The 24,357-nt window shown below is 44.0% G+C and overlaps 1 protein-coding gene across 2 annotated transcripts in view; it reads right to left on the bottom strand.

Moving 5' to 3' along the window:
• The window catches only part of OTUD7A (OTU deubiquitinase 7A), a gene marked incomplete at both ends in the record, with an annotated part of 101,501 nt that extends 77,764 nt beyond the window's left edge, over window positions 1–23,737 (bottom strand). For both annotated transcript variants that reach the window (XM_080913881.1, XM_080913882.1), the window contains one exon: window positions 23,587–23,737. In XM_080913881.1, coding sequence (XP_080770007.1) covers window positions 23,587–23,737 — 151 coding nt within the window. The remainder of the gene's footprint in view (window positions 1–23,586) is intronic.
• Between the last annotated feature and the right edge of the window lie 620 nt (window positions 23,738–24,357).

Here is a 24,357-nt window from a genome sequence, read left to right as displayed (position 1 = left end):
TCAGAATACAATTGGTCTAAGTGACTGTGCAAATGCAGGGAGAATGGCGTGCACAGAAGCGAAAGAAAGAGCTAAGCAGAACAGCCAAAAGCTACAGGCAAGGATGTAAACAAGGATGTTTTGCTTGGCGGCCCTGGGTCACTTAGCAGTACAGGCAGACACTCCTGGGTGTTGATGTCATGAAAATAAAAATGAATGAAGACTACTGTGTGCTTTGTAATCAGCTATTAACTGGGGCTCCTCAGGGAACTGCACAGATGTGCGGCTGCTGAAGAGATTGGGGCTGAACAGGGAATTAAAGACATGACCACAAGGTGGCAGTATAACATACGGATTTCCTGGAGCTGTTCAGACAGGTATTCTCTGGAAAGATGCCCGCGGTAGGAGGGTAGGAGTGGGTGCAAGCACAGCAGGGGCCTGAGGGAAGAAGCTCAAGGCTCCCAGGAGAGACAGACTGGAAAAGGAACGCAGGGGCTGTGACAGTTCATTTGCCATGTACACCCGACTCTGCCACAAGGTGCCAGACAAAGATTTCATTGTGACTCTGGACACACCTCTGACTCTGGTTGAGGATCTCTCTTGATGAAATAAATACTTGAGTATGTAGGCTGAGTGAAGCCTTGCAAGGGTGGTTGGGACACATCCGGTTGTCACCTGAGTGGAACAAAAATGCTTACCAGAGAGGTAACAGGGGAGAGCCTGCTGTCACCATTAATCCTCCCGGCCTCCAGCCTCCTGACTGCCAATAGCTTGATTCCCTGTGATAAATATATTGTGTTCCCTCCTCTCTCTTCCTTTTATGTACATATATGTCAATCTACAGGAGATACTTAGACTCCAAGTCAGAGAGCTTGGAGTCAAATCAATGCAAAGCTGTTAACGGTCTTATCAATTCCTGGGGAGAGGTTAGCAGGTTAGGTTAAAGGCTCTAGATAAGTTCCCAACCTGTGTGTTACGACAGGGGCTGCATATCAAATATCTTTTTTAAAATTAGATACTCTGTATTTACATTTGGGATGTTATCCCTTTACCCCACCCGCTCCCATTCCCCCTCTCCCTCCGATTGCCTTCACAAAGGTGCACTCTCTCCTGATCCCCCTCTCCACCCCATTGCCGTGGCATTGGGAAATGTGCCCTCTCTGGAACAAAAGCCTCTTCTCACATTGATGCCAGACACTGCTGTCTTCAGCTACATATGCACTGAATCAATGAGTCTCTCAAAGTGTGCACAAAGGTTGGTGTTTTACTCGGTGGGAGTTTTAGAGGGTTTGGTTGGTTGATAATGTTGTTATCTTCCTATAAGGTTGCAACCTCTGTAAGCTCCTCTAAATATCTTTTTTTTTTTTAAATTTACTTTTCTTTCATATATTATATCCCAACCATAGTTGCCTCTCCCTCCTCTCCTCTTTGCCCCTCCTCCCCACCTCTTTCCTCCCACAGATCCATTCCTTCATTTCCCTTTTGAAAAAAGCAGACCTCCTAGGGATATCAAGCAAACATGCCTTAACAGTTTTCTTTAAGGAGTTGGCCCCCAAGAATTTGACCGTGCTCTGAGTATACAGGCAACATAGACTGTACTTGTTATTTTTTTCTTCCATTTTTTTCCTTTTTGAGGGGCATCACAAGGGTGCAGGGGAGGGGGGCAGACCTGGGGAGACTGGGAACTGAGCTTGGTTAGAGTGTATTATGTGAAATTCTCAATAAAGATATTATATTGGGGGAAAAAGACTAGGCATATGCCCTCATGTCATGGCCAAATAAGGGAACTGAGGAGTAAGAAGAAAACAATCCCAAAAGCAGGCGCACGATTCAGAGACTCCCTCCACTCTCACTGTTAGAGTCTCACAAAAGTACCAGTACCATGCTACACAACCATAACATACATTCGGAGGATCCAGGGCAGATCCATGCAGGGTCCTTGGCCTATCAGATACATTGCACATCAGATATTTATACAGTTCTTAACAGTGGCAAATTTATAGTCATAAAGTAGAAACAAAATAATTTTATGGTTGGGGGTCACCACAACATGAGGAGCTGCATTAAAGGGCTGCAACATAGGGCAGGTTGAGAAGCAATGGCCCAGACAGTTAACTCCGCTTGTTTGGACTGTGTTTAAGATCACTGGAAATCTAGGGCTAGAGGAATAGATCATTCTCAGAGCCTTTGCTTAGTATGTGTAAGGCCTTTGACTCCAAGCCCCACAAAGGGACTCTGAGATGTAAAAAATCTGACTTTGGAGATCGCAGGTTTTTGAGTTAATGTGTTTTATACTTCAACAGAGAAATATGACCCAGCCAGGGGTCATAGACTCAACCTTTGAATCACTTAAACCCCACAAGGCCAGCAGGGCCAAAATGATAGTCTCCTAGGTGGAGCTTTATAAAACACCTAATTATTTTAAAGTTTCAGATGGGTTGAAAAATATTACTTGATTTCAAAGACAAATGAGTGAGTTCAGGGAACGGCTCTCTCCTCAGCCACACCCTTCTGCCGTTCTCTCTGGTGTCCAGGCAACGGGATGCTACAACTCCCTCTGTGGAGGTGGGTGGGGGTGGGACACGGGGGTGCGGGAATAGCTTGCCATTGAGTAGAAAGCTGTAATTAACCTGTGGTTCAATCTTCTTCTCACTGAGATGAATCAACCTCCTTCTAGCCAGCCCACAGCCACACACTGAGCTCAGCAACAGCAAGCAGCGTCAGTGCCTTTAACCCAACTAGCACAATTAGACATACTTAGTGATGCTCAGAGGAGGGGTGTGTGTGTGTGTGTGTGTGTGTGTGTGTGTGTGTGTGTGTGTGTGCACGCACGCGCGCGCGCACCTGTGTCTCTGTGTGCTTCCTGGCTGGTGAGATTGCCAGTTTTGCTCTGTGACATGCTTGTGTGACCGGGCGTTCTACCACAGGCCCAGAACGAGGGCACCTAACAATGACTGACCTGAACCTCCCAAACTGTGAGCCAAGAGAAACCTTCCCTCTTTCCAGATCACCTCATATTATGATAGTGACAGAGAGCTGACTAACAACACACCTGATCCTCCTGGCTTTAAATTTTCAAGTGCTCCACAAGGAAGCCAAATACCGAGTCGATTCTTTTAAAGTTTAAGAGAATGAAATGAGCTGTCAGCGTGGATCTGGATCTACACACAGTGGAAGCGTGCTCACGGAGGCTGCATGCTCGCTGAGGCTCGCCTCGAAGGGGTATCTGCCGAGGGCCCTCCTTGGGCAGTGCCTGTCCTTACTGTGTATCCAATACTGCCAGTCTGCATGGGGTTTAAGAGCCACATTCCTTTCAGCTAAAATTGTTTTAGTTAAAATTCCCCAGGCAGGCTTGGAAAAAAAAAAAAAAAAACTGACAGTAAGCTCACACTAAATCCTGAAGATCTGAGAAATAAATCACTTCGTGTGTCTTGGGTGTTTGCCAAGTTAGCCCCCAGAAGAGTCTTAATATGCCACTTGGAAGAAAAGCTCTTTCTATCCGGTTTTCACCTGGATGTCTACCAGCAATCCTCCTACAGTGTCCCTGTACCACAACGTAGACAATGAAGGCTGCTGATGGCCACTGGGGTCCACGCCTCTTCTTGAAGAGGACCGGCCCACAAGGATATCCATAAGCCTCGTGCACAGTTACCAGCTGTCCGTGGGTGCTCAGCCCATCCACACACCAGAAAAGCTGATGGGCTTTATGGATATTTTCTGCTTGTTCAGAATCAAAGAAACCCTGCTGAGAGACCGAAGGCATACTCACATGTCAAGTGGGATTTGGGGGGCAGCTGTGACTGTTCCCTCTTCCCCCTCTGTCGAGGACAGAGCTTGGAGCAGCAGGTTGCAGAGATGGTGGAACTGTGCTGTAGGTGTGATGGGAGGGCATACAGCTTTTAAGAGACTGTGTCCACTGAAGAGGTTGCATTCACCAACTGTCTACCCAGGAGGCTCTGTCCATCTGTGGCCATTACAGAGGCTGAATTTACCTGGAGACCATCTACTTAGGAGATCTACGTGTACCTAGGAGGTTATGACCACCAAGTATGAGGTTCCTCTTCTTCTGGACACCATTTATCAAGGGGTAAATTACCCAGGAGACCCCATTTCTTTCCATGGGACCGCCACCTCTTTTCTGGAGACCATATGTACCCAGGAGAACATATTCACCCAGGGGACTGTATTTACCTAGACGGCTGTGTCCACCAAGAAGCAATGTTAATGACGTCAGCAGAAACTCAGGGATACCTAGTCTATTGTACTACTGAGGCAACGGAAATAGGTCCATAAAAGGCGAGCGCAGGCACGGGGCCCTCCTGAATGAGGAAGGGAGTGCTGTAGCTATAGGGATGTTACATTTTCAGATATTGGCAAGTTTGACCATGCAATCTTGGAAGGCCAGTTTGTGCTTGGAGTGTACAGGTTAGGGCTGTGGATACGGGATTGTATTTTGGCGATAAAACACTAGTTTTCAATGTAGAGAGAATATTTTGACATTCCTCAATTTAACTTTTTGTGGCTTGACTCATTGCTGGTAGGATACGGAATGCCCAGTCCCAGTTGTGTGCTCAGCTGGACTTGCTTAGTGCGCCATCAGCAGAAGTACAACGTGGACAGGGCCATCCTATCAGCACGGCCGTCATGACCCTCCCTCATCAGACCTTCTGTCATTGTCTAAGCTTGCCGTGTTATCACACGCTGAGCAGCTTGCAACGCGTGTTTATTTTCTCATGATTCCGAAAGCAAGACGCTTCAGGGGATTCATTAATTTCCTTGATCCAAGTCTCACAAGGCTGAAGTCAAGGTGTCAGCAGGACTGTGGTCCCTCCTGGATGCTGGTAAAAGGGGCTCAGCTCTGAGACCTGATGCTATCCTAGGTGGCTGGGGTACCGAGTTTCTGTTTCTGTGCAAGGTATCAGCTGAAGCTCAGCTTCCAGACAACACTCAGTATCCGCGGCTGGTGGTTCCTCCTCCACTGCCAAATGAGCGATAGAGGGTTGCGTTGCTGTCACACCTCACATCCCCTTACCTCCTCTGTGTGTCTGCCATCTTCATCTGTTTCTAAGAACCCCTGGCATTACCTTGAGTCCACCGAATAAGGGTGTCATTTATGTTAAAATCAAATTATTATCAGCCTAATTCCATCCTCAGATTCCTCTGGAGCACTACAGCAGTCCCTGCTTATCTGAGGGAGATGTGTCCCCAGACTTGTGGGACACATCTGAAGCTGTGGGTGTACCAAACCCTCACAGGCAGTCTGAGACACCTCCACCTTCCTTATCAAGCCAAGAACCTTTACCTCTCCTGGGATGCGCTTCATGTCTCCCTGTTGCCTCCCAGGTGCCATTGTTTCTGCTCCTGTGCTATGGGGTCACTACCAGGTCATGTGAACAGACACACACACACACACACACACACACACACACACACACACACACAACCATGATGTGCTAGGCATTGATCCATGTCCTAGTTGGGATGAAACGGCGTAGGGTAACATTTCATGTTTTCTTTCGGGAATTTCCAATGTAATATTTTTGAACTGCCATTGATACGGAAAATACAGGAACAGACAAGGGGAACCACTGTACCTAAGCCAGTACATGGCTCAGTGTCAGGGCACAGGAATCTCGGGAGTCATTGTTAGACTTTTCTTTGCCAGGTGGCCTTGTGCTGGAATGAATGGGCCAGCTAAACGGATTAGGACTGCGTGGTATCTTCACTCTGGCTCAGAATAAGATGTCAGAGATTCATCCAGGTTGCACTGGCAGTTCATTTATGTTCAATGCTGAGTAGTATTCCACTGTATGCAAACACCAAGGTGTGCGTATCAATTTCCACGCTGAAAGCTGCTATGCTGCTTGCAGATTTTGATGGTGAATGGAGTTGTTATAAATCTCTCTTTTTTTATTCAGTTAAAAGTCTCATCTTTTAGAGTTTTCAGTGTGAATACAATATTAGCGACAGTCGATCTTAAAACTGTAGTAACCCACTGGTGCTCCATTCTGGCAGCTCTTTCTTCTCCCAAGCTTTGACTAGGGAGCTCAGCACCTGGGACTCCCATGATGCTCAGTGCTGTCTCTGCACACCACAAAGCCTGGCAGCATCTGTGTGGGGCGCTCATGCTAGCAGATGTCCTGCTGGCTTTAGGCGTTTTACTATGAAATCTTTCCAACTGTAATGTCTGCACTGGGGTGCACGGCCCGTCTCTAACAAAACGGGCTCATGCCTCACTTTGGCTCTCATCGAAGAATCACAGATGTATCCCAACATCGTTTCTTCCGCCAGTACTTCAGCATGAGCTGTTCTCTTTGTAACAACAGAGTAAAGGATATTTACAAGCAAACACCAAGCGCTCCCAAAATCTTCAGCTGTGCAGTAATGCTGTGTCCGATTTCCGGCTTGTCTTACAACTTTTCATGGTCGTGGTTTGCAAATAAGCTTTTTTTTTTTTTTAAATAAAAATTGTATTTACTTAGAAGCATTCAGAATGTCAACAAAACAGCCACATTTTTTTTAAAAAAAATAATTACAGAGTGGTATTTAGTTAACAGAACAATTATCTTCATATAAGCTGCACCAGAGACAACTGCAGATGAACTCCAGCCCCCACAAAAAATCAAAACCAAAAGAAAACAACAACAACAACAAACCAAACCACTGTCCCTATATATAACTAATTTATGCTGTGCACCAACATGAACCTGCTTTAAATTTCTGTGCCAATTTACAACCCCAGACTATATACCAGGCAAGGTTCGTGGCTACTGAAAATACTACCAGGACAGGGCTATCCAAAGACACATTCGGTAGTGTGTTAACTATACAAAAAAAGGTACTGTACAGTTTAAAAACAAATCTTACACTGCCTTACATTTCAATTCTTTCTTTAAAAGGACTGAGCTGTGTACTTTATGTTTAATAAATATATTTAAATATGTTAAATATATTAATTAAATGCTTTAAAGACAAGGAAAATAACTGTGCTAGAACCAACTTATTCATGATCTTCTTCATCTTCATCATCTTCTTCTTCATCCTCCTCCCCATCTTCCTTCTTTTTTTCCTCTTTTCAACCTTAACCCCCCCCCCCTTTTTTTTTGCTGCATCAAGTTTTCCTTTAGCTCTGTAGGCAGCAATGTCCTTCTCGTACTTCTCCTTCAGCTTGGCGGCCTTCTTCTCATAGGGCTGCTTGTCATCCGCGGCAGTGTTGTTCCACACATCCTCTAGTTTCTTTGTGATATCACCAATGGACAAACCAGGCTGCTTGCCTTTGATTTTTGGGCGGTACTCAGAACAGAACAAGAAGGCCGAAGGAGGCCTCTTGGATGCATTGGGGTCCTTGAACTTCTTTTTGGTCTCCCCTTTGAGGGCGGGGATGTAGGTTTTCATTTCTCTTTCGTAACAAGCCTTGTCAGCCTTTGCCATATCTTCAATTTTCTCCTTTAGCAGACACGGGCTTCCACCTCTCTGAGCACTTCTTGGAGAACTCTGAGAAGTTGACAGAAGCATCCGGGTGCTTCTTCTTGTGCTCCTCCCGGCAGGTTTGCACAGAGAGTGCGTATGAGGACACTTGCCTCTCGGCTTCTTAGGACCTCCTTTGCCCATGTTTAATTGGTTTTCCTCTGAGAGGCCCAGTGCTTGTCCGGCTCTCGCTTGCCTTGTGCTATCTCTATGGAGCTCAATGGACTGCGGCTAATAAGCTTTGAAACGATGGATCTACGTTATCATCAGCTCACTGATATCTTGTGCTTGTGTGCATATGTACAGGTGAGTGAAGGTGGGCCGAGGTCAGAGGGCAGTCTTGGGTATCATCAGCCTACATTCTTCAAGATAGGACCTTGCTGTTGTTACTATTGTTTATGGCAGATTAGCTGCTCCCTTCGCAAGCTTCCGGGGCTTCTTTTGGCTTCCCATTCCACCTCGATGTAGCTACAGATGTATGCTTCTGTGCCTGCCTCTAAATGGGCTCTGGGATCTGAATTAAGATCCCCACACTTGTGAGGCAAATTCTTCACCCAGGGTCATCTCTTTAAAATCTATAGTGGGGTGAGAAAACTATCTCATAGTTTGGCTTCCTGATTGGTGTGTGTGTATGTTGTGCACACATGTATGTCTGTGTATACATGTGTGCACATGCATATGTGTATGTATGTATATGTATGGGCACATGTGTGTCTGTGTAGATGGTGTGTGTTTATGTGTGTGTATTTGTATGTGTGTGTGTTTCTGTATGTGTCTCTGTGTAGGTATATACGTGTGTGTTTCTGCATGTATCTCCGTGAGTCTGGGTGTATGTATGTGTGTATGTATTGTGTGTATATGTGTATATATGTGTGTGTACATCTATGCAGGAGTGAGCATGTACGGGTGTGTGCATGATACATGTGTGTGCATGATACATGTATGTGTCTGTGTGCATGTGTAAGTTAGAGGTTAACATTGGGCATTCTCAGGTGCTGTGCACCTATGTTTTAAGGAAGAGTCTCTCATTGATCTGAAGCTCACTGGTTAGGGTAGGCTGGTTGGCGAGTGAGTTCCAGGTAGTCATCTGTCTCTGCCCACCTAATACAGAGATTATACGTGCATACTACCACCATTCCTGGTTTTTAAATGTGGGGCATGAGCATCAAACTCAGCCCCCTGTGGTTGTGAGGGGAATACTTTACTGACTTCACCACCTTTCTAGCTCTTGTGATTGGCTTCCTAGAGAGGAAACATTTAACCTCAAGCAGCCAAGTTGAGACAGACCTTCATAAGATGAGAAAGCAGGCCAGTGATGGTATTTGGGTTATGACTCTCACTAAAAGCAAGGAAGTAAGGGAAATCAAAGCTTCTTAATTGACCACAGCCACCAAAGGAAACTCACCACAAATGATACAGATAGGTTTCAAGAGTATTTGAACATGCTCCTCTATCCAAAGAATGTGATTTGAATGGGGTCTGGCCAGAGGAGGTGTGTCAGAAGTCTGGTCATGGGGATAGCCATTTTTGCATCGCCATCTTAGGTTAAAAAAAAAAAAAAGCCTAGTAATGGGTCTGGACATGGAGCTGAATGATAGGGTGCGCACACAGTATGTACGAGGCTCTGCTTCCGACTCTGCTGCTTACATTTCTAGTGGAATGGCAGGGCTCCTTTAAACCCAGGATCCCAGGCAGGGGCCTCAGCTGACACCACTGATTTTCTGTTGGTCTTTTCTATGCCTGCCCTTCAAGATGCTCTCTGGGCAGCAAGGTGGATCTGCTCTAGCTTCATCCCACAAACAGCTGGGACACAGTGGGGCTTTTACTAAAAAGGTCTTCCCTTCACCTTCCTCCCATTTCTTGTGGAGTATTTTTACAATGATCCCAGTCAGAATCTGCTGTTCCCACACCATGGGGAAGCTTTCAAGGGCCCAACGTAAGTGACCTGTCATTGTGACCATCAAGTAAGTAGCAGCTGCCCCTCTGTGTAAGTTAAACCAAGAAAAAATCAGAATCAGAATTCTAAACTATGTTTTTCAAGCTTAGGAGAAGCTTGAAAAAGCTCAGGAAAAGAGGTTTCCCCATAAACTACATGAGGAATTCTCCGTTTTGAATGATCAACTCAACTAGTTACTTCAACTCGTACATACTTCAGTTAGCTGGATAGCTCAGTACAGGAGAGAGGGATGCTGCTGTCTCCCAGGCTAGTCTTCAACTACTAGGCTCAAGTGACCCTGTTGTCTCAGATTACAAAGTTAGGTGGGACTACTGCAGGAGCATGGTACACCTGGCTTCTATTCCATTCCTTCTTTCCGAGGAATATAAATCTAACTCACTCACTTTCATTTGCTTTTGTTCTAGCTTTCCAGATTCCACAAAAGTTCTGGGAAATCATTCAGAGGACACATGTGATGTTAACTTCCCATTGCTGACTTTCCTAAGTGAGTTCGTGCCACTTTGTTCGGGAGTAGGTTTCTACAGTGAGCAAGGCAAGGCTTGTTGTCGGAACACTTGGGAGTTTCTTAGTTACTGCAGAAAGTGCTGCTTTCCCTTCAGCCAGGACAGGTGCTTCATTAGCAACTATGTGCTTGGCTCCCTTTCAGAAATCTTCTTAATTAACTTCTAATATATGCAAATGGCCAGACAAGCATCTAGCACATGGATGTTGGCCACACTTCTCTCTCTCTCTCTTTGGAAGTTTTGCAGTCTATGGAGTATGGCTTCATTTGAAAAATAAAGGTTAATTAGTCACCTCATCAAAGGGTTTAATAAACCATCCCTTCGGTGATTATTGAAAACATGCTTGCCCCTTTCTCTGTGTGAAGATCTGTGAGGCTTCAGAAGCCAGTGGGCGGGTTCAGTGGCTTCTGTAGATGGAATGCAGACTTTGCTGGTTTGAGCTAAGTTCAGATGTGAACTCTGAATGGGTGGCAGTGGGCTCTGCTCTGTCTTCACTGTGGAACCTCTGGGGATTTTCTTGGCTTCAGCATCCCCAGCTATCCAATGGGAAATCTAACTTCTCTTTTGCTAATTCATTGTGAGAAAAGAAATGATAGCATATTTAAACAGTTCGATGGAAAAACTTCCCTATTATATATTTTATGAAAATCTAGAAAAAAGAAACCCAAAGGCCCAAACACAAGGAAAGGAGTAAGATTGCTAAGAACCCTGATCTGGACAGTATACACCATTCATGCAGTCAAACTGTGCCCCCACCCCACTAACGCTCCAACTTTAAGTTAATCAAAAGTTTTCATAAAGTGTCCTATAGACACACTCATTAACAATGTTTTTATTTTCTCCTTTCTTCTTCCTTTTTTTGAACTTCTAATTAAATGAAAAAAAAAAAAAAAAAAAAAACCCAGAGTTTCTGATCTACAATGGAGGCACTATAGGTTGGCTAAAATGTTCTCCACAGGATTATTAGCAACCCACTAAAGGTGGGCCTTGAGCTTTTATAGTATGGCCCCACTTCTTGTCCACATCTTGCTTTCTGACCCACCCATATCTAAGAAAGCTGCCTGGACTCCCGATGCTTCAGTCAAAAGCTGTTTCTAATGCCACGCTCTTCCCAGCACGAGGGCTATACTCTCAAAGCCGTTTCCCTCAGTTCCTTCTTGGATAAAAGTGTGTGTGTGGGAGGGAGGAGTCACTATGGGATTAAACAAAGGCAGGGGATGGTGGTCTGAGGAACGGGAAAGCCGAGGGCTCGAGGAGGCGATGAAGCAGGAGAAATCGAGCAGGGCCAGAAGCTTAAGGGACCTACCCTGGGGGAAGGATATAGGAGAGAAGCTCATTCTGCAAGTCAAGAGGGCATTCAGTCAGTGGTTCATCTTTAACAAAACTCAGGTTTAAATTCAGTGGCTGCTGTGGCAGTGTTGAGAGCTAATCTTTATAGCTCAGCTTTCTGTTTCTCTCTGTCTCTGTCTCTCTGTCTCTCTCTGTCTCTTTTGTGTGTGTGGGTGCAGCAGAACTTCACTGATGGTAATCCAGAGAGTGCGAAGGGTTCTCTAGATCCCTCCTGTTGTTATGGAGGTCTGGGATAGAAATTGTGAGGAAGATACTCAGTGTTGGGAGCTGAGTTGGGATGGGACTCCTCAGCAACTGAGGGCCTCTCTCTTGCTCTCAGTGTCCTTGCTGGGTTGGGTGGTCCAGGGTTTCTTATTCCTTGGAGGCCATGTAGGCCATGAGGTCCACCACCCTGTTGCTGTAGCTGTACTATTGTCATACTAGAAAATGAGCTTCACAAAGTTGTCATTGAGAGCAATGCCAGCTCTGGCATCAAAGGTGGAAGAGTGGGAGTTGCTGCTGAAGTCGTAGGGGACAACCTGGTCCTCAGTGTAGCCCAGGATGCCCTTTAGTGGGTCCTCTGCTGCCCGCCCCAGAACATCATCCCTGCATCCACTTGGTGCTGGAAAGGTCATCCTAGAGCTGAATTGGAAGCTCACAAGTATGACCTTCCATGTTCCTACCCCCAATGTATCTGTTGTGGATCTGACATGTCACCTGGAGAAATCTGCCAAATATGACATCGAGAAGGTGGTGAAGCAGCTCATCTTCCAGTTAGTACCTTTCTCATGGGGAGGACGCCTCACTCTGGAAGGACTGGGTTAGTTATCAGCAGGGCAGGCCGTTAGCTGTTACAAAGTGCAGTATTCATCCATCTTGGTAACTTGGCCCTTCCTCCTCCAGCCATGCCACCTCTCAAACCTCACCGGGGGATGGGACGACTGCAGTGACACACTCTTGGACTTCATGACTCCAGAGTGGCAGGGAAAAGACAGCACTTATTGCTTACAAATGATCCAGCCACGGGTGGCCTGTTATGCCAACAGCAAATGCACTTCACAGAGCTCCATAGCTTTGGGGGGACAATGTCACTGGTTCTGACTTTGTCCTTGGCAACATGTAAAGGACAAAGGAGATAGGCGGCATGTGGCAGGCGGGAACACCACCCATCTGGAGGCAGATCCCGGTTGACCTTTTCTGTCTCTATCTCTTTGTCTTGTCCCAATCCTGACTCTCAGCCAGGGTCTACCATTATAACACTGTGATCACAACTGTACTCATGTACTATTGTTCTTGTGACAGGTTTTCCCCCTTTGAACTTTTAATATTAAAACAAAGAAATTATATTCATAAAAGTAAAAACATTCTGAGAAGGTCCAGGTCCCTTCTGTTTGGCTTTGTCACTACAGCTTCCTCTGACCCTCCAGACTCCCTTCTGGATTCATAAGAGGAAGTGCTTTCTCTGTTCTCTCAGCACACACCTCCCCAAGGCCTGCCTATGAGAACACTTCAACCTTTAGAGAGCTGCCACATAACCGGATGCCTAAAAGAACCCCTGCCTATGGAACCACCCTCACTTATCAAGAAGCTGTGACCAGCAGCGCTCAGGTGACTGTGACACACATTATTTAACTGATGTTGCAGCTGGACACCAGGCCATGCAGGGGACCATACTACAGGACTCAGGTTACAGTGGCCATTGAAAGAAGGCAAGGTAAGTAAAAAAGTGTGGTGTGTAGGGGAATGAGAGCCCTTTCGTATGGATAGCTGGAATGCAAATTAGTATGACCACTATGGAAAACAGCATGAAGGGTTCTTGGCAAATTAAAAACATGGCCACTATATGGTTCAGTGATCTCACCACAGGGCATACATTCAAAGGCAGTAAAATCAATATATTAAAGAGCCAAGTGTACCCTGCACATTCACTGTGGCACTATTCACAAGCAAGAACTAGAAAGAATGTAATTAATTACCCACCATCAGTTGATGAGCAGATAGGGCAAATTTGATACATGGACACCCTGGAATACTACTTGTCAGTAAGACATAAAATCCTGCATTTTGTACAACAGGATGAATGTGAAGGACGTTTTAATAAGGGGTATAAGCCAGGAAGAGAAAGATAAATACTTCTCTAGCTTACTCAGAGGCTGCAGTTGGAAAGCTGAATTGGGTACCCCTGTAACTTGCTTAAGGGCCATATTCCCCACTTGCCTTTCTGTGTCCCATAATGAATACATCCCTCAGCTAGGGGGGCTCAACTTGTTCACTAACCCTATCCACACCTGCCAGATCTCCCAAACCCACAACCCTAGCTGGGGAGTTCAGACTTCCCTTATCACATGCCCCTACTCCAGCTACCCTACCTTCCCCACACATCCCATTGCACTCATCTGGCCCTTTCTTTAGACATAAAACTCCATTTTTACTGAATATATTTATTTATTTACATTTCAAATGTTATCTCCTTTCCTGGTTTCTCCTCCATAACCTCCCTATCCCCTCCCCCTGCTTCTATGAGGGTGCTTCCCCACCCAGTCACCCACCCAACCTCTCCCATTTCCCTGCCTTGACATTCCCCTACTCTAGGGCCTCGAGCCTTGGCAGGACCAAGGGCTTCTCCTCCCATTAATGCCCAACAGGGCCATCCTCTGCTACATATGTAGTTGGAACCATGGGTCCATCCATGTGTACTCTTTGGATAGTGGTTTAACCCCTGGGAGCTCTGGTTGATTATACACAGCATTCCCAATGCTAACTATACCTACCTCTTCAACCTGAGAGTCACTCCTCTTCAGACGGTGGGCACTAGACTCTGTAAGCTGCCTAATGAACTTGTACTTTTATTGCCTTTCTGCACCCTGCTCTACATGCATTCCTTTGGTAGGGAAGTCTAACTGGTGCCACTATCCACATCCACCTGAGGAGTGTCTCTAGCCCAGGACATACTCCAACAACTCCACCCACTTATGTGACTCACTTAAGGACCATGAATCCCACACGCGCCTTTCAGGTTAAGAAAAAAAAATCCCATATTCATATAAGTAACTTCCAATACCCAAGTGCCCCAATTTCCGAGGATTGACTCTGAGAATCCTCTAACTCTACAGAAAATCTGTTCCTGGGCTTATGAACCCCGTTTAGCTCAAACTTAGGGAGGTCTACTTCTGAAATCCCAGTTGAACATCAACACAGTATCGTCCAAAGACTGAGCCCTAAGCCTCATGTAGTAACCTTACAAATTGGGGTAATAAACAACAGAATACCAAATACCAACTCAACAAAAGAGAGAAAATATCTCTACTAAGAAACAACACTAACAACCTAACTTTAGATGTCTGAGTGTCATTGCAAAAGTACAAAAATGGATAACCAGAGGAAGTCTCCAACAAAAATTTAAGTTACATAGTAATGTGACTTGAGGAAAAGGGCTTAGATAACATACAAGAGGATGATTTCAAAATAGTAATAATAAACATGATCAAAGCATTCAAAGAGGATATGAAAAATGCCAGAAAAATACTGCATTCTGATTTTCTTAAGGATTTATTTTATTTTATGTATATGAGTGTTCTATCTGTATGTATACCCACATGCCAGAAGAAGGCATCAGATCCCATTACAGAAGGTCACGAGACACCATGTGGTTGCTGGGGATTAAACTCAGGACCTCTGGACGAATAGCTAGTGCTCTTAACTGCTGAGCCATCTCTCTAGCTCCATTGCATTCTAAATTTTACATAATGCAAAAGCACAGACAGTTTAATGAAATAATGAAAACAATTCAAGATGTAAAAACAGAATTTAATAAAGAACTAGAATCTCTGAAAAAAGCCAGAATCAAAAATTGAAATAATGAAAAGAAGAGGGGGGAGAAATTCAAACAAACAAACAAACAAACAAATAATCTAGAGAAAAGTCATAACAATAGATTGGATAAAATTGCAGAGAGTATATCACATTTTGAAGATAAGGTAGAGGAATTGGATCACCCTGTCAAGAAAATGTCAAATCCTAAACAAATGTCAAATCCAAGAACAAAACATGAAAGAAACTCTGGGGCACTATGAAAAGACTGAATCTTTTAATAGTAAGTCAAGTCAAAGCCACAGAAAAGATTTTCACCAAGATCAATGAAGTACCTTGTGGCACCATGAATGGTACTTACTAGGGATGAAGCTGCTAGCTAAGCAACAGTTTGGTTTCTTCATGTTCCACTGAATATAAATAAGTTGTGTCTTCAGCAATGGGATCTTTACCATGAGGTTATGGAGAATAACCAGAACCTCATTGCATTGGCAATAGCTGATGATGCTTGGGGAAGGGGCTGTCTATGGATTCCTTCCACTGATGACTTAAAAAGCTGCAAATAATATTCTTGGTGGCATAAGAAATCTATATGGGATACTGTTTCCCCCTTATATGATGACTTTATTTGCATGCAATTAAAGGAGAAAAGCAATCAGTAATACTACCCAGCTACAAATGCTGAGACCTGAAAGAATGGCCTGATTACAATAAAGACTGGTACAGTAGTGGCACAGATGTTATGGAAGTAACCAACCACTTTAAAAAATTACTGGATTTAAGGTCCATCCCATGACCATATCTGACATTGCCAAAATGGCCCAAAGCCTAAGATTTGAAGGATAATGGAACATATAGGAAAATATTATATTATTATTCTGCTAAAGGAACATAGCAATAAATGACTTGTAATGACATACTGCTATAACCATAGATCGGTGAATTACTCAGTCCTCATCAGAGATGCTTCTTCTCATGGTAGATGGGCATTAACATAGAGACCCACAACTAGACAATGAATGTGCAGTGAGATATTTTGGAACACCCAATCCTAAATCACATGCCTTCATAAATCTGTTTTCCTCAAGCTCAGGGATGTACGGGGAGGAGGAGGCAGAAAGACTGTAAGAGCCCAACGTGGTGGTGGCTCCAAGAAAACAGCATTTTCTAAATGCAATGGGAATGACGTGCATATGAATTCAGAGACTATGATAACATACAAGACCTGCATAGGTCCAATCCAGACAAAATACCACAATTGAGAGGAAGAAGAACTTACAAAAACCTACCACTAACCAAAAAGTTATTCAATTATAAATGATACCTCCTGGGAAAAGGAAAGTTGTTTTCTTATCAGACACACTACTGGGCAGGCCTCATGCTCAGGAGTAATTGGTTAACACAAGTTGGGCACCATTTAAAATATTTTTATAATATTTGTATGTGTGTTAGTTGGTATTTTTTATCTTTTTGCATTTTAAAAATGTTTTTCAGAGGGGGCGTAAAGAAGTTGGTGGGTAGGAGATATGGGAGGCAGAGGGAGGATCTAGAGAAGTGGAAATAAAATGATCACAGTGTATAAGAAAATGATCACAGTATATCGTCTAAATTTTTGAATAAAATAATAAATTATAAAAACATAGAAGAAAACTTTCCTAGAGGCCCACCTGCTACCATGTCATATGGTATGGACAGGGGAAGACATTCAGAGGCCCGACAGCTGTGTGGCTCACCTGTGTTGGGAGCCACTATCATGTGTAACTATGTGAGAGGTAGAGATGGAATACATTGAAAAGCAGAAGAACCACAGACCCAAGGGTGGAGAGAAGTAGCCCAGTTGTGAGTAGCCTACCCTGCCACCTGAGCCTATGGTAAGGTCCCACCATGGCCATGCAGCAGCAGGGTCTGTGGCTCATATTACCACTAAAGACCACATGGATGTATGCGCCTGGCCTGGGCTGCCTCCTGGGACCATGTTGATGTCAAAGGGCTATGCAGGGCTGTCCCTTCCCCTCACTGGCTGATGCTAGAGTGCTGGGCTAATTTTTTACTGGTGGTAGCACTCTGGGGAGTGGGCCCTGGTGGTTGGAGTGTGGGTGAGTCGGTCGCAAGAGCACAACCCCTTCCACTCATTTGCTGTGAGATGGTGAGGGTGAGCTGGCCTTGCTCCTTACTGGATAAAACAGTTAGGAGAGCAGGCCTGAACCTTGCCGGGGCAGTACAGTAGTAGCTGGCTTTGGTGGCAGGGCTATAAGAAATCTGGTGGGCTGACCAACAGGATATTGGAAGGAACACTTAGGTCTGAAGACATTTTTAAACACACACATACACAAGAGGGGCAAGGAATAAATCAGTTCCAGAACACTGAATCAAGGGAGGTCTAATGGAACTCCTTAAAAGCAACAAAATTACGTGAATTAATGTACACTTTGAATGATTCTTAGTATTAATGGTCTCAGTAGTCCTAATGAAGAGGCAAAGACTATCAGGCTGTATTAGAAAATGAGATCCTTTTTTTTTTTTTTTTTTTTGCTGCTTTCAACAAACACACCTCACTACCAACTACACTCACCATCTTAGGAAACGAAGGATAGATAAGGGTATGGAATGGGTAAGCAAATGGAACTAGAAAATAAGTACTTTTGGTCACTATAATATTTAACAAAATTAACTTCGAATCAAAACTAAGCCAGAAGAGGTAAAGTTGGCGGTTGTGTCCTCATTAAAGAAAAATTCAAGAATAGTGTATTATAATCCAAAACATATACAATCAAACCCAAGTGCACTTAATTTTATAAGAGAAACACTATTAGATTTAAAACCACAGATCGACCCCACTAAAGTGATAGTGTATGATCATCTCAATGCCCAATTATCACCAATAGTCAGGTATTCTGAAAACAAAAAAGCAGTTAAATGACATCATAAATCAAGTAAATCTAACATATCTACAGAATATTCCACTGAAACACCAACAAATACGTATTTTCTTGGCAGCCCATGTACCTTTCTCCAAAACAGACAATTGGCACAAGATAAGTTTATACAAATATAGAACAATTGAGATTACATCCTGCACTCGATCTCAGAACTAGGTATTAAAGATCAAAAGAAGATAAAGATAACAAAAGGAAAAGGAAGAATGTGCATAAATTCATGGACATCCAAACAGCACACTCACTACTAACTCAAAGTCAGGTGAAGAAAAAAATTCAGAAGAGAATTAAAAATTCCTATTGCTGAATAGGAATGAAAATAAGACATGCCAGGATTGATGGGTGCAGTCAAAGTGGTCAGAAGAGGAAAGTGTTATGTGTCTGCATAAAAGACCTTGAGAGGTCTAAAGTTAATGATGTACTCAAAGGCCCCAGAAAAGTATGTGGGGGAGAAATAATCAAAATATGGGTGAAATGAACAGAATAGAAATGCAGATTACAAAATACAAAACAAAAACAAAAGCGCGCGCGCACACACACACACACACACACACACACACACACACACACACACACACACATACACCAATAAAACCAAGTGTTAGTATTTTGAAGTGACTGGTAAGTTTTGCAAATTAGCCAAACCAATCAAAAGAAAAGAGAAGAAATTAGAATTAATAAACTTAGAGGTGAGATGGAGATATTGTAACAGGCATCGGTGAAATTCAGAATCATAAGAACATACTTAAAAAAATCATATTCCAGCAAACTGCAAACTCTAGAAGAAAGGGATGGATGCTAGACATATACAAGCTACCAAAGTTAAGTCAAGATGAACTAAATAATTTAAGTGGACCAGAACACCCACTGAAATAGAAGTAGCAATTAAAAAAATCTCCCAGCTGAAAGAAGTCCAGGCCAGATGGATTCAGTGCATAATCCTGCCAACCTTTAAAAAAGAACTAACATGAAATATTCTTCAAGTGGTTCTGAGAAACAGACAAGGAAGGGACATCCCCAGTTCCTCTTAGGATTCAGTACTACTCTGAAACCCAAATCAGAAAAGTTTCAATTGGAAAAAAAAATTACAGGTCAGTATCTTTGATGAACATAGATGCAACATTTCTCAATAAAATATGTATTTACTGGTTTGCTCCTCGTGGCTTGCCCAGTGTGCTTTTGTTTATGCACCAGGACAGCCTGCCCGGGGACAGCACTACTCACAGTAGTTTGGACCCTTCCACACTGATCATTAAGTCAAGAAAATTCTCACAGCCCTGCTTACTGGGAGATCTGAGGGTGAGGTGTCCTTAACTGAAGCCCCCTCCTCATAGGGGGCTCATGTGAGGTTGACAAGCAGACAGAAGAATTGTTAAATACATAAAGATATCATTAGAAACAATTTAGTCCTCCAGAGCAGAGAGGAGGGAAGGTCGCGGCACTGTGAGAAGGCGAACCAGGAGGTGAACGGAGAGGAGAGAGCGCTATGGTGCCACGGAGCACAGAGTTCTGGAGAAAATCCTCTGTAAATTTGGCATGCCCTCTGCTGGACTAAGACAATATACAACCCCCCTCCCCCCACAGTCTACTTTATGCTTAATGGTGAATGTTTGACCACTTTCCCTGAGATTAGGGGCACAATACATATTTCTATTCAACCTTTTATGGAAATTATAGGCAGCTGATTGGGAAAGAAGAAATAAAACCACCTATTCAGAGGCAATATGATCATCCCTGTTCAAATCATTTTGGGACACACACACACACACACACACATACACACACACACACACACACACACACACACACACACTCCTACCTCTATACATTTTGGAAGAAATATTTGCTCTTTTCCTTCTTTTTTCCAATCCAACCCTCAGTCTTATTCCCATGTCTGCAGCAGAACACCAGCTTCAGTATACCCCGTGTGGATCCCACAGATCACCCCTTCGAACCTCCGTTCTCCTATACTCACTGCTTTGTGCCATCCCCAAACCCAACAGGTCCCCACTGCTAAGCCTTGGTCTGCTCCTCTCAGGGCTAAAGTAGGCTGAAGGGTAATGCTAACCCTTAAACTGCTCCTGAGATCCAGTCATCTCAGTGTCAAAGTCTCCAGCACCAGCAAGGCATCAAAGCAGGCAACACACAACCTTTACACTTTCAAAAATCCAGAGAAGAAACAAAAGCCAAGGAACATAACACCCACCCAAAAAAGCCAAATCCAGAAACCAGCACCTAGACCTATAATCACCCTAAACTCAAATGTTTAGAAGCTAGCATGAAAACATAATCAACAACAGCCAGGGCACCATGATCCCAGTACAGCCCAACTATCCTACCACAGGGGCCCTGAATATTACAACATAGCTCAAACACAAGAAAAAGACCTTAAAACCAACTATATGAAGTTGGTAGAGATCCTTAAAGAAGAAATGAAAAAAAAAATCCCTTAGAGAAATCTGGGAGAAGACAAATAAGTGATTGGAGAAAATGAAAAAACCCCTTAAAGGAACCCAAGAAAGCAGGGAGTTGAAAGAGATGAAGAAAACTGTTCAAGACCTGCAAATAAAAACAGAAGTGATAAAGAAAGCACAAACGGAGAGGATTCTGGAAAGAAAACCTTTAGGAATTCAAACAGAAGCAAGCGTCACCCACAGATCATGAGAGATGGAAGAGAGAATCTCAGGTGTTGATGGTAGGACACAATAAATAGATACACTGGCCAAAGAAAATGTTAAATCCAACAAGCGCCTGACCCCAAACACCCAGGAATTCTGGGACACTATCAAAAAGACCAAACCTATGGCTAGTTATAGGGAAAAGAGAATCCCAGCTCAGAGGCCCCCCCCAAAAAAATACTTTCAACAAAATCATAGAAGAAAACTTTCTTAGCCTAAAGAGGGAGATATCTATATAAAGGTACAAGAAGCATATTAGTACATGAAGTCAATTGAGTCAGAAAAGAAAGTTCCCTCAGCACACAATCAAAACACTAAACATACAGAACAAAGAAACAATATTAAAAATCTGTAAGGGAAAGAGAAAGGGTTTTTTTTTTTTTTTTTTTTTTTTTTTTGCGGATATAATACAGCATAATACTTCTATGGAATCCCTGAGGATGAGAGTGAGTGGGTTTCTGATTCTTGCACCTGCTCTTTCATTGCTTGGTTGCCTTGTCTGAGCCTCAGTGTGATGGTTTTTGCTTTATCGTATTGTGTTTTATTCTGCCATATTTGGTTGTTATGTCTTAGAAGCTTGCTCCTTTCTAGTAACAGAAAGGGAGTGGACCTTAGGAACCTGTTCTTTTTCAATGGCAGAGAGAAGAGAGTGGATCTGGAGGGGAGGAGAGGTGGAGAGGAACTGGTCCATGTGAGGATATCGTGTGTAGAAAATACTCTCCACACTTTTCTCCCCTCTATCTCGCCTCAAGATTATGGCTTGCAGAGACTGCTGCCCTGCAGACCAGGCTCCTTCTGAGATTAGGTAAATATATCTCATTGGCCCGGTAATACACAGTAAACCCCACCTCTTGTTTACCTATATGCAATAACTCCACCTCTCTGTTTAACTACACATAACGTATTGAGGTTCCAGGGTGCTGAGGTTTCTCCAGCAGAGTTCAGGCTACCCCACAACAGCTTCCTCTTTGTCTTTTCTTTATTCTCTGGATGCCCAGACAGGTTAGTTAAGGAATAGCACTGGACTAGGCATGACATGAAATGCTAGTTCTGAAAGATCAAATAGCAGGACGCCATGATCTCAACAGCTCTTCGTAAACAGACAAGCCAGCTGTGAGGGCAGTGGTGCAGTGGCTGCCTTAGGAACCGGCTGGGGACAGAATCCTTGGACGTGGGGAAGCAGTCTGTCTAATAGGAGGGATACTCACAGAATCCAACCATGAGCACAGAAAAATTCAGTTTTTAATATATCTTAATTTAAAAAAAATGAAGAGAAACAGAAAAGGGATAATAGTGCTGAGACTCTGTGTGAGAGGAAACAGAAGATATAAGATGCAGACACTGACTATGACAGCATGAGCCAGCCACCTGCAGATTCTAGGGTACCTTCTCCTGGCCACTGTCATCCTGTAAAGGTGAGTTATGGTCAACTTACATAAAAAATGCATAAAGAGGAAAAAAATCCCAAGGATAGAGGAATAAAATAAATGACTGTTGTCATGTGACAGGCAGTGGAGTCTGGCATGGACTAGCCCTATAGCACCCTCCTGTCCAAGCTGCTCATTTCTAGACTGCTCCTCACAGCAGCAACCTGAGTAACAAGGACCTATAGGAGACCAATTTGACATAACATGGAGACAGGGCCACATTTTTACTCGCACACATTGCTGAAATCGTGAGCTGGGCTAACGTTATGAGAGGCTGAGGGGGCTCGCAGGGCAGTTTGAATAGGTGTGGCCCCCATAGATTCATGTGTTTGCAAACTTGGCCCATAACAAGTGGCAGTGTTAGGAGGTGTGTCCTCGTAGTAGGTGTGGTCATGTTGGAAGATGTATATCACTGTGGGGAGGGGCTTTGAGGTCTCCTATGTTCAAGCTATGCCCAGTGTGGCACATGGTCTCCTGCTGTCTGCACATCAAGATGTAGAACTCTCAGCTCCCTCTTTAGCACCATGTCTGCCATGCTTCCTTCCATGATGATAATGGAGTAAACCAACTAAACCTTTAAAACGGCAACTCAGCCTCAATTCAATGTTTCCCTTTTAAGTTGTCTTGGTCATGGTGTCTCTTCCCAGCAATAAAAATCCAAGGCAACATGCATTGGGATTCCCTTGGTACTCCAACAAGAACTTCCAACTTTCGGTGGCTACCTTTGTTCATGAAAATGCCTAGTAATTTAGTTTTCTCTAAATGACCTTGAGAATCACTGTGACTTATAATGCTCAATGGTTCCCAAGTCCACAAACTGCAATGCATCCATCCAAGACAGATCAGTCTTGGAAGAACAATTCCCCGCCTCCCCATGCTCATATGTCCTGAGTGGCCATGACCAGCCTTTTATTTTCCTTGCTCTAGTAGCATCATAACTCAGAAGGAGGAACCCAGGTTAATTCCAGTCTGAAGAGTATTGCTGAATAGGGCCACAGAAATATCCCACATACACCAGACACAGGTTTTCCACGTCACAAGAGCTCTATTTCAAAAGCATGAAGGCGCATTTTGATTTCCTGGCTACTAGATGGTTCTTTCACTGATAACTTTGGCCTAAGACATTTGTGTCTCGGCTAAAAGAAAGATATGAAGAGACAATTTCCATGGAGATCATATTCTTGAATGTTCTAGAATTTCTACTTCGTCGAGTATATTGTCCTTAAAAATGATTACTGTTAGAATCATTATCTTGAAGCATTTTCTGGCATTATCTCTGTATACACATTAATGGCTGGCAATCCATGGCCTACCCCAAATGATACCAAGCAAAGTAAAAAAATTCCATCTCCAACATTTACACTTTGTTTCACTTCAAAAGTGGCCAAATGCTGTCCAAGTGATACCTTTGTCAGACAACGAGGACCTTCTGATCTTCTATGCCTGTTGAAAGATGTTCAGGCCTGAATGGGTGGTTTGGGAACAATGAGGTCTACATACCTTCCAGCAGGTCTCTGGCCAGACCAGGTTCTGCCCCCGTGGACCGAACAAAGTCTGACAGGACTGCGTCCATATCAAGCGTCATAGGATCATGTAGAAGTGCTGCCCAGCACTCAGCCGAGGGCGGGTTTGGAAGCAGGCTAGAGACCATCCATCTACAGGAAACAAGAGAAGGGTATCTCACCATGCAGTGGACCAGAGATATGCGTGTGCATGCCCGCACGCACACACACACGTACTCACACCCCTCAGAGGCCTAGTGGGCAGAAGAAGTCCCTGCTCCCTTTGTTGTCCAGTTCTAAGTTAGACTTTGAATAATTCCCTTCCTTCACACACAAGATGTCACATCATTAAAGTCAAACTGAAACTTCAGTCCTCTGCAGCACTGTGAAATAGGGCACCTGGATCGGACTGTTCCGTCTTCCAGTGTGCAGAAGGCTAATTTGTTGGCTATTATGACAGACTCTCGGTTCAGTCCTGGCTGACTACAGTTCCATACTTATTCAAGATGACTGCTAAAATGTCTGCCGGAGTCTTCACACTCAACAGCGACGACACCACTGTATTCACAGGATGTCGGATGTTCTGAGCACAACAGCTTCGGGTGCTCCAAGCAGCCGGAGAAAGCAGTCGCTGGGTGTGTGTGGGTGTGTGTCACCTGGAGGAAGCGGCTCTGGAGCTACTTGTGTTCCCAGTGAGGGCTGGTACAGATGCCTCCAGCATCATGTAGATGGCGGGCTCTCTGCTTTCACAGAGCAAGTTTTATCGGAA

Source organism: Micromys minutus (genome assembly GCF_963924665.1).
Source record: "Micromys minutus genome assembly, chromosome: 3".
NCBI lineage: Eukaryota > Metazoa > Chordata > Mammalia > Rodentia > Muridae > Micromys > Micromys minutus.
Note: the sequence above shows the minus strand (reverse complement) of the source record. Positions and strands in the feature narration are given on the sequence as shown.